General features: G+C 49.6%; 1 protein-coding gene across 6 annotated transcripts in view; it reads right to left on the bottom strand.

The window, feature by feature from the left end:
- Position 1: 1 nt before the first annotated feature.
- The window catches only part of CLN3 (CLN3 lysosomal/endosomal transmembrane protein, battenin), an 11,396-nt gene continuing 648 nt past the window's right edge, over positions 2–10,749 (bottom strand). For 2 of the 6 annotated variants that reach the window (XM_007452789.1, XM_007452788.1), the window contains exons 3-15: positions 8,349–8,445; positions 6,927–6,998; positions 6,435–6,514; positions 6,212–6,297; positions 5,513–5,585; positions 5,284–5,427; positions 4,347–4,459; positions 3,420–3,466; positions 3,270–3,338; positions 3,120–3,175; positions 2,888–2,981; positions 350–490; positions 2–243 (exon numbers count right to left, since the gene is read on the bottom strand). In XM_007452789.1, coding sequence (XP_007452851.1) covers positions 124–243; positions 350–490; positions 2,888–2,981; positions 3,120–3,175; positions 3,270–3,338; positions 3,420–3,466; positions 4,347–4,459; positions 5,284–5,427; positions 5,513–5,585; positions 6,212–6,297; positions 6,435–6,514; positions 6,927–6,998; positions 8,349–8,445 — 1,192 coding nt within the window. In that variant the 3' untranslated portion in view covers positions 2–123. Of the gene's footprint in view, positions 244–349; positions 491–2,887; positions 2,982–3,119; positions 3,176–3,269; positions 3,339–3,401; positions 3,467–4,346; positions 4,460–5,283; positions 5,428–5,512; positions 5,586–6,211; positions 6,298–6,434; positions 6,515–6,926; positions 6,999–8,348; positions 8,446–10,749 lie in introns of those variants that run through there. The other 4 variants (XM_007452791.1, XM_007452793.1, XM_007452790.1 and 1 more) reach the window with 4 other exon arrangements.

The following is a 10,749-nucleotide window of genomic DNA, read 5'->3' as shown; positions in this document are numbered from 1 at the left end:
AGGGATGGCTGGGGGCAGAGCTCATGGGTGGGCTCTGGGCCGTGGGCCTGGGGTCGGTCTGACCTGCCCGCCTGTCATTGTGGGCCCAGGTCAGTGTGTCCTATGTTCCAAGGAGTCAGAGTGTCAGGAGAGCTGGCAGAGGAAGTCGTGCAGAGGCAGGGCCAGGAGCCCTGACAGCGAGATCCCCAAGGTGTCGGAGATACAGGTGGTTGCCATGGCAAACTCCCGGTGCTCACTGCTGGTCTGGGGAGGGTGGGGAGCAGGGGTGAGGCTTCAGTCCTAGCTACCTCTGCCTGGCACTTTCCCAGAGAGGCCACTCACCCACAGCCCTCGACCGACTGGTGCTGACCTCCAGGGCAATGTTGTGAAAGGTGTTCACGTAGGCCGCGCCCCCCAGGAGTCCCTCATACAGAATGATCAGGAAGACGAGGTAGATGCTCGGCAGGAAGCTCAGCCACACGTCCGCCAGCAGGAAGGCCAGGTTGAGGCACTGTGGGTGCAGGTGGAGGGGAGGGCTGAGCCTGGGACCAGAGGAGGGCAGGAAGGGAGGTGCCATCCCGTCCAGCAGGCCCCGGTTCTGAGAGATGCTGATGAGGGTGAGGGCTGACAGGCCTGGATCAAATCCCAATACCCCGCTGGCCTACCAGACCCTGGGATCTGGGGTAGGCCTTTTCCCTACCGCATCCCAGCATCCTAGACCTTGGGGGTCTCCTCCCCTCCTCCCTTTGCCCGTGTCACTCCTACCGCCTGTGATGCTATCCCACCTTCCCCCACTTGGGCTCCCCTAGTCACCACCGTTCACAGCTCAGCTTGGATCAGGGTCATTCTCACTCCTATGATCTCATTCCTCCTCCCAGAGTCTCCCTGAATGGAGAGGTTCCCCTCTATTTTATCAAACTGAGGCTATGGTGAGACCAGAGGTTCTCAACTAGGCGTGACTTTGCTGCCTAGGGGACATTTGGCAACATCTGGAGATGTTCCTGGTTGTTACAACTGGGAAGGGAGGGTGTTACGGGCATGCAGTGGGCAGAGGCCAGGGATGCTGCTCAACATCCTACAGCTCACAGGACAGCTTCAGAACAAAGAAGGATCCAGCCCGAAATGCAATAACACCAAGGTTGAGAAACCGTGGCTTAGATGTTCCCACGCCTTCTAAGAAGGCTCGTTGACCCCACGCAAGGGTGTGGGTCCCTTTCTCTGTGCCCCAGTCCTTCAGGGGATCCCCCTGTCCCAGTCCTCAGCGCACAGGGTTCCCTCCCCAGTGTGTAGGCCACCCCAGTAGTTCACATGCTTAATGTACACACAGATCACTTGTGGATCTTGTTACCTACACAGGCCTTGCCCTCAGAGGTTCTAATTCAGGAAGAGTGAGGTGGGCTCAGAGATCTGCATTTAAAAGAACACACCCTGGTAATACTAATATGACCCTAGAAACACTGCAGATGCTTTCATCTGGAGCATTAGGCCAGACACGTTCTGTAATGGAATTAAATGATTATAAGCCGCTAATTCTATGAAGCAGCCTTGGTTAAAATTATAGCTAAAATCATAAGCTACACATTTCAGTGGCATCTAATGAAGAACCCTGAGTTAAGAATTGTTGATACAATCTGGGACTTTGCAGGTACAAAGCCCTGGGGTGGCAGTCCTGCTCAGGCAAATAAGGAAGAAAGTTAGAGGATATTTGCCTGCTGTTGACATAACATTAAAGTGTCATCTACCCTAATTCTCTATATTGTTATCACAGAATTGAATTACTAAAAAGGGCAAAGAACTTTCCTGTAAGAGTTGAAGCTTTTTTTTTTTTTTTTTTTTTTTTTTTGCGGTACGCGGGCCTCTCACTGTTGTGGCCTCTCCCGTTGCGGAGCACAGGCTCCGGACGCGCAGGCCCAGCAGCCATCGCTCAGGAGCTCAGCCGCTCCATGGCATGCGGGATCCTCCCGGACCGGGGCACGAACCCGCGTCCCCTGCATCGGCAGGCGGACTCTCAACCACTGTGCCACCAGGGAAGCCCTGAAGCTTTATTTTAAAGGTGATTTTTTATATGCCCTTCTGGTCCCAAGATTATGGCCCAGAGGGATATTAGAGTCACCGAGAATAATTTGGAGGTTGCCAATGACTTGTTTTAAAGTGTTTTCAAGTCTGACAACCAAGAACTCTGACATTTAGAAACAAGTAAGAAGACGTGAATGTTTAAAATCATGTTTTCTTTCCAAAAAAAAAAAAAGAGTTGAAGTTTTTTAATAGTTACCTTCAGTGGCTGTAGACACGTGACAATGAAACATGAATGCTGGTTAAGTAAAACTCCTTTTGTTAGACTGTTGTAGGTATTTTCGTTCATTTAAAGCTTAATCACTTACATGACCTTCGCCATGAATTTGCTCACCAGCCTTGAGATAAATAACCTGTTGACTACAATGTCACTGATTCTGTTGTAATTAACCATCCAGAATAAAAGAACTGAACATTTTCTTATCGTTGGAAACATTATTTGAAAGCCTGCCACTCTGCATGAGGCTTGGGCAAATAATCATTAAATAAGTGCTTCTAGCCGATTAAGACACAACACAGATTCTTGTTCTTTCATTCTTCGCACTTCTATTTCTTACAACCATGCCTGATTTATACATGAGGAAACTGAGGCTCAGATGAGTTCCGGGACCTGCCCTAAATCACACAGCTACGGAGTACAGAAGCTGGGATCTGCATCCAGGTTTGCCTGGCTCCTGAGGCCACTCATTTTACACAGATCCCTGCTGGCCTCTGTTCCCCGTGCTTAGAACATGACGGTATGCAATCAGTAACCCCTGCTGAGGGAGGGAAGCATCGGGGACTAGGGAAGCTGGGAGCCAAGGCAGGCGGAGAGTGAGGGCCAGGGGCTCAGTACCTGTAGCAAGGCCAGGGCCCACGTGTGGCGGATGCGACAGCAGCGGAGAGAAGAGCGGGAGGCAAAGACGCCGGCCTGGTACAGCATCTGGTACCTTCAAGGGGGCAGGGAGTAAGCGGAAGCCCCTCTGGTGCCTACTCGGCAGGGCAGCCCCTCCCAACCCCAGTCCTTACCATCAAAGGCCCGCCCCCCAGCCCACTGCCGTGCTGCCACCCACCCTCAGTCTTCTCACCAGCGGTATTGCTGAGCGTGACTCAGGAACGTGTTCCGGAAGAAAAGGAGTTCAAACTGCAGCAAGGACCAGACGGGGGAGATGGACGGGGATGTGTGGGTCCCCACCCTCATCACTATTTCCACACCCCTCCCGGCAGCCCTCACTCACGAGTCCCTGGTTGATGAAATACTCAGCAAAGTAAACCAGCACCAAGGGGACGATGTAGCACAGCAGGCCCTGGAAGGGTCAGGAGACATAAGCGGGAGGCTGGGAGATGAACACTGGCCGCAGGGGACACGCCAGAGCCACCGTCCGTACCTTAAACACGGTCCACCTTTCCTGAAGGGACAGGTGTGAGCTGGAGCCTGCAGGGGGGCAGGGAGAGAAGGGCAGGTGAGGTCGGCACACTGACTCAGAAAAGGGGTGCTGGTGTGCAAGAATCAGCCAGCCAACACAAGAGTGTAAATGCACATACGCCATTGGACTGTACAATTAAAAATGGTTAAATTGGTCAACTTCATGGTATGGATCCTTTACCATGATTTAAAAAAAAAAGTAACTAGATGAGACTTCTTCATGGCTCTCGTACAGCTTGATGGCGGTACACCCCTACCCCAGACACAGTGGGCCCTTCTTTCTGTTTTTGAACACCCAAGCTCATTCCCACCACAGGGCCTTAGCACTTGCTGTTCCCTCTACCTGGAGCCTGTTCACCTGGAGGTGCACAGGGCTGACTCCTTGTCATTCATATTTCAGCCCAATGAGATATCCTCAAAAAGGCCTTCACTGACCACCCTCTCTAGATAGAACCCCTTTCCTCCCCCCATCTGTCATTTCTTGCTTTCTTTTTTTTTTTTTTTTTTTTTTGGCCGCACAGCACGGCATGTGGGATCTTAGTTCCCGAACCAGGGATCAAACCCGTGCCCCTGCAGTGGAAGCGCAGAGTCCTAACCACTGGACCAGCAGGGAAGTCCCCCCATCTGTCATTTCTAAGCACATCACTCTGTTATGTTCTTCTAGTACGTCTCAATGTGTGAAAACAACGTGCTTCCGATTCTGTTATTCGTTTATGAACCGTACAACACATAGTCAGTACTCAGTGAGTGTTTCCTGAGTAGATGAATGTGATCGGCTCCCACCATAACCAGCACGCCTATCCACTCCCTCTTCTGACTGCCCACAGTAGAGAGGAAAAGGCTGAAACTCAGAGAAAGGGACCGCTCTGACAGTCACTGTGTCTCCTACCTGGCTTCCACTCTGGGGCCTCGCTGTTTATCAGGGGCTGCCGGGCTGCCGTGTCTGCCTCCCCTTCCCCTCCAGGGTCCTGGGGCCCAGGAGACGTGAGCAACAAGAAATAGCTGGAAGTGGGCAGAATGAAAAGAAGATTGAAGAGCCTCTGTCGGGCTGGAAAGGCCACTTCTTCCCAGGGCAGTCCCCCTCATTCCTCCTCTCCACCAAGGCCCTCCATCCCAGGCCAGAGAACTCCAACTGCGCAAAAATGCTTCTTTCTCTGGAACTGAAATGTATCTCCTTGTTGTTTCTAATCCATGGGCCCTCGTTCTGATTCCTGGCTCACGCCAAGCGTGTCAGCCCTGTTTTCTTGTTGTTGTTTTTCTAATAATCGCTCTAGCTACCATTTACCACGTGTTCATTTTGTGCTAGGCCAGAAGTTTCCAAAGTTTGGTCACTTATGTTTTGCCTTCATGATATTTGCCATATCCACATTCCCTCTGTGTATAATATTTTTTATTTAATATTCCCTTTCAATTGATTCACTTTTTCTACATGGCCTTATCCTAAGCGATAACCTGTGTAATCACAGGTTTGGTCGACCAACTGAAACTCTTCCTAATTCACATGAAAATACACACAAAATGAACAGAGTCTATCCTTGTCCCCTCAATGTGGGAACCACACTGTAATGAATGCTTCACGCATGTCACCGCACGGGGAAGCAAGGAAAGCCACCACCATTTGAAATATGGGAAAACTGAGGGTCAGAGACGTAAAGTAACTCGTCCCATACAACACAGTTAACAAGTGGCAGCTCCAGAGCTCAGACTCGGGCCTATCAGAGTCCAGAAGCCACATCCCCCCACATGGCTGTAGCGACCTGAAGATTGGGATCGTGATCAAGTTCTCTCTCCTCGAGTCCCTCTTCCTCCCAGCCCAGGCCGCTTACCTGGTCAGCAGCAGTGCGGGTACACCCAGCATGGACAGCAGGGTGTGCTGGGGAGAGAGGCCAGCCTGGGTGAGGCCCAGGTAGGACAGTGCCCCCAGCAGCCCTGCTCCCCCAGTACCTGAGGACCACCAGGAGATCACAGCCCTGAGAAGGAGAACACAGTAGCACTAAGAAGGCCCAAAGCCAGCAGTGGGACCCCCTCCCCTCACTCCCTGCTCTGCCTGCTTACCTGGGGTAGAAGGCGGTGAGTGAGAGGAAGGTGACCTCCCCCAGACCTGAAGAGATGCTAGCCAAGACCACACCTGTAGAAGGACAAGCATGGCCATATCTACCTAGCCTTTCCCCAATAGCCTCAATCCCCTAAGGGGTGTGGCCACAGCCTCCTCTGCATCCGCACAGAGGGGCTAAAAACGGATCCCTTGGATAGGCTGGGCTCCAGATCCGAAGCAGAGCCAACCCCTTCCTCTGCATGTCCTCTCATAGGGAAAGGTACCTCCATCCGCCCAGTTATCAAATCAGGAGTAAGAATTCATTCTTTTTTTTGGCCGCACCGCAAGGCTTGCGGTATCTTAGTTCCTCGACCAGAGGTTGACCCCAGGCCACGGCAGTGAAAGCACCGAGTCCTAACCACTGGACCGCCGGGGAATTCCCAAGAACTCATCCTTGATGCCTCCTCCACCTCCATCACAGACGCTTGGTGACTGCTCATCTTGATCTCCATCTAATCTGTCCATCTCCTCCCATCTTCCCCACCGCCTACCCCTCCAAATCGACCTCATCTCCCGTCCCCTATTGTGACAGTCTTAGCATGCTTCTCGGGGGTTACAAAAATAATCCCTCTCCTCTGGGAAGCTGGGGAGATTACCCCCACCAATGCTCCGTTGTAGTTCCTTTGAACCCCCCACCTGACACAAAACCTCACACTCACCACACAGGCTGATTCCCACCGAATGAGAAAAGGCAACCAGGATGAAGCTTCCAGCAGCACAAACCCCACTGGTGAGCACCCGGGGGCTGAAGGGAGATATGGGCCGGGGGGGATGGTCAGCTGCCATTCTCAGCTCCCCAGCCCTCTCGCCACCTCCTCTGCCCTCCCAGCCTCCCCACTCTCAGATCCCACCTGCCTTTCCTCCCGCCACCTCCATCCAGACCTGTAGGGCATCAGATGAAGGCCAAGAGGAGCCAGCAATTTGATGACGAGGGTGGGAAGGATGTCTGCCAGGAGCACCGCCTGGGACCGGAGAACAGAGTGAGACCCCAGACTTTCCCAGGGACAACCCTCCCAACCAAGCAGCCAAGGAAAGATAGAAACCAGCCCATTAGACCTGCTACAAACACAGGCTCTGAAGTCACACAGATCTGAGTTCCAGTCTCAGGTCTGCCTCTCCTTAGCTGTGGGTCAAGGTATTCACATTCTCTGAGCTTCAGTCTCCTTATTCGGAAAACGGGGATGATTACAGAGCCTAACTCACAGTACTGTTGTATGGATTCAATAAGCTAATATATGCTGCACACAGAAAGGGCTCAGTAAATGGCAGTCTTAATTAGTGGAGTCATGATAGTACCAGCTGGGTGCCGAGGGGGTGTGGGTGGGGTCTATAGACCCAGAGTAAGGGTAAAGGGAGGACCAGATGGGTACTCACAGCTGTGGAGACAGAATTGCAGTCAAATCGAGATGAGCTATTATGGGAGGTGGGTATTGGGTCTGGGTCCACCTGATGGGAGACAAGAAAGTCTTTCACCCAGGGAGGCAGGAGGGCAGACAAACAGGGCCGGGCTCCATTCCCAGCTCTGCTCTAACTTGAAGGATGGCCTTGGGTCAGCACTGGCTTCTTAAGACCTCAGTTCCTCTACGTGCACAAGGGGGAAGGGGAGGTTTCCATAGAAGTCTCAAACTAATGGTCCACACGCCAAAGATGGCCTTGTAAGTGGACTTTATTTGGGTAACACACTCGGGAACTTTCATTTAAAAAATTTGGGTTTCCAGAAAAATCTGTTCTTGGACCAAATTCCCTGTTGGACCTGCAAGGTGGTAGCTGTTCCCCTTGGGCCTGCATCCTCCAGCTCATCATAGACAAGAGGTTCTCAACCAGAGATGATTATACCCTTCAGGAAACATTTGGCAATGTCTGGAGACATTCTTGGTTGTCACAACTGGAGGGTGAGGGATATGCTATTGTCATCCAGTGGGCAGAGGCCAGAGATGCTGCTAAACATCCTACAATGCACAGGAAAGTCACACAACAGAGAATTATCCAGCCCAAAACATCAACAGTACTGGAGTTAAAAAACCATGCCTTAGGTCTTCCCTGGTGGCACAGTGGTTAAGAGTCCGCCTGCCAGTGCAGGGGACACGGGTTCGAGCCCTGGTCCAGGAGGATCCCACATGCCGCGGAGCAGCTGAGCCCGTGCGCCACAACTACTGAGTCTGTGCCCTGGAGCCTTCGAGCCACAGCTGCTGAAGCCCGCGCACCTAGAGCCCGTGCTCCGCAACAACAGAAGCTGCTGCAATGAGAAGCCCGTGCACAGCAATGAGGGCCCAACGCAGCCATAAGTAAATAAATAAATAAATTAATTAATTAATTAAAAACAAAAACAAAAACAAAAAACCATGCCTTAGACCATAGTCCCACCCGGCCAACGTTTGAGTTTGCAATTGTTTTTTTTAAACATTTTTTTTTTTTTTGCGATATGTGGGCCTCTCACTGTCGTGGCCCCTCCCGTTGCCGGACGCGCAAGCTCAGCGGCCACAGCTCACGGGCCCAGCTGCTACGCGGCTCACGGGCCCAGCCGCTACGCGGCACGTGGGATCCTCCCAGACCGGGGCACGAACCCGTATCCCCTGCACCGGCAGGCGGACTCTCAACCACTGCGCCACCAGGGAGGCCCACAAATTGATTCTTAAAGACCCTTCCTGTTCTCAGGTCTGGGAACTTTAGCCATCTTGCCCCACCCCTTAGCCACCTCATTCCATGAATTTTTCAAGTGGGTTTCTGCCCAAGGGTGAGTCCCTCATCTTCCCATAGGGACTAAACATGGTGGTGGTGGTAGAGAGGGTCACTTACATGGCTCTGGTTCCCAGGTGCTCTCTGGTGACTGAGGATGTCGTGGGCAGCGCTGAGCATCACCACGTAAGAGAAGTTGTTGCAGAGGCCCAGGAGCCTGGAGTGAGCAGGACAGAGCCCCCCACCCCCCAGTTTTATCGAGATATAACTGACATAGAAGAATAGACATATAATATAATTACATAAAATCTATCCACAGTCCTAGCACCAAACCTCCCCCTTTCCTGTGCCTTCTTTTTTCTCTATCGTCAGACCCCATCCCCATTTAGTGAGAAGGTTAGAAATACAGGCTTTGGGACAACAAACTTAGGTTCATATCTAATCTCTGAGACCTCTCCCAGGAAGAGAAGGAAGTTATCCTTGATGACTCTCTCCTCCAAGCTCCCACCATGATTCAGTTCCCGGGGCATTTCTCATCCACTGATCCACTGTGGTATGGTAGAAAGATACTGGGGGCTTGAAATCCAAAGGACTATGTTCAGGTCCCAAGTCCGCCACTTCCTACTTGAGTGGCCTCAGTCTACTCATGAGTAAAATGAGGATTCAAACTTCTCTCCTGACTATCTCTCAGAGCGCTGTAGAGATCAAAACAAGATAATACCCTTTGTGATCCATGAAGCATCTGGTTCACTTATTCTCATCTCCCAGAGCTGCCATCAGTGATGGGAAGGGAACAGGACCCAGCCCCAGGATATCATGTGTCCTTTTCACAAGCCTCTGAAGTGGTACTGCTGCTCTTCCCATTTTACTGCTGAGAAACTGAGGCTCAGAGAGAGAGCCTCACTTCCAACCCAATCTGTTACCCAAGTCCTTGATGTTTAGGTTAGTGCTAGAAGTATTTCCCAAAGCTCAGTATTCGAATTATTTTAGGAGGTAGATGGATGACTTTTAAAAGGTAGTGATGCATTTATTTAAACGTGCATTAGGAAAATACTGGCTTTCCGTCCAGAGTAGTGATTTACAGTTTTCTTTTAAAAAGTACATGTATTTACAAATTTAAAGGCTGAGTTGGATCTCCAAAATATACAAGCAGCTCATACAGCTCAATATCAAAAAAACAAACAACCCAGTCAAAAAATGGGCAGAAGACCTAAATAGACATTTCTCCAAAGAAGACATACAGATGGCCCAAACACATGAAATGATGCTCAACATCACTAATTATTAGAGAAATGCAAATCAAAACTACAGTGAGGTATAACCTCACACCGGTCAGAATGGCCATCATCAAAAAATCTACAAACAGTAAATGCTGGAGAGGGTGTGGAGAAAAGGGAACCCTCATACCCTGTTGGTGGGAATGTAAATTGATACAGCCACTATGTAAAACAGTATGGAGGTTCCTTAAAAAACTAAAAATGGAACTACCATATGACCCAGCAATCCCACTCCTGGGCATATACCCAGAAAAGACCATAATTCAAAAAAACACATGCACCCCAATATTCATAGCAGCACTATTTACAATAGCCAGGACATGGAAGCTACCTAAAATCAATGGAGGAATGGATAAAGAAAAGGTGGTACATAATTACAATGGAATATTACTCAGCCATAAAAAGGAATGAAATTGGGTCATCTGTAGAGATGTGGATAGACCTAGAAAGTGTCATACAGAGTGAAGTTAAGACAGAAAGAGAAAAGCAAGTATCATATAATAACGCATGTATATGGGATCTAGAAAAATGGTATAGGTGATCTTATTTGCAAAGCAGAAATGGAGACATAGACGTAGAGAACAAATGTATGGATACCAAGGGGGGAAAGGGGTGAGGAGGCAGGAACTGGGAGACTGGGATTGACACATATACATTATTGATACTATGTATAAATAGACAACAGATGGGAACATACTGTATAGCACAGGGAACTCTACCTAATGCACTGTGGTAACCTAAATGGGAGGGAAGTCCGAAAGGGAGGGGATACCTGTATGTGTGTGGCTGATCCATTTTGTTGTGCAGTGGAGGCTAACACCACATAGTAAAGCAACCATACTCCAATAAAAATTAATAAAATAAAATAAAATCCTCACAACATGGCAAGACGCCTGCTATTATCCCATTTTACAGAAGAGGAAACGAAAATTCAGAGAAACTAAAATCAAGAAGCTAACCAATGACATTGAGATTTGTCTAGAAATTAAATGATTTGTTACTGATATTCATCTCAGAAACGGTCACACAGAAAATTTCAGAGACACAAATTCTGAATTTGAATAGATATTATTTTCATGAAAAAATAAAATAAAGGCTGAGTTGGTTGGAGTAAAAACATGAAGAAAATATCCCTACAGGTCATATGAGAAGCTGGCCAAAAGGTGAAGGTGATAAAGGGAATGAGCGAAATTTGGGAAATTTACACACGGCCTCAGGGCAAACCAAGCGGTTCAATAAATATT

This window comes from Lipotes vexillifer, unplaced genomic scaffold (genome assembly GCF_000442215.2).
Source record: "Lipotes vexillifer unplaced genomic scaffold, Lipotes_vexillifer_v1.1 scaffold426, whole genome shotgun sequence".
Lineage (NCBI taxonomy): Eukaryota > Metazoa > Chordata > Mammalia > Artiodactyla > Lipotidae > Lipotes > Lipotes vexillifer.
The sequence above is the reverse complement of the archived record's forward strand: the minus strand, read 5'-3'. Positions and strand labels throughout refer to the sequence as shown.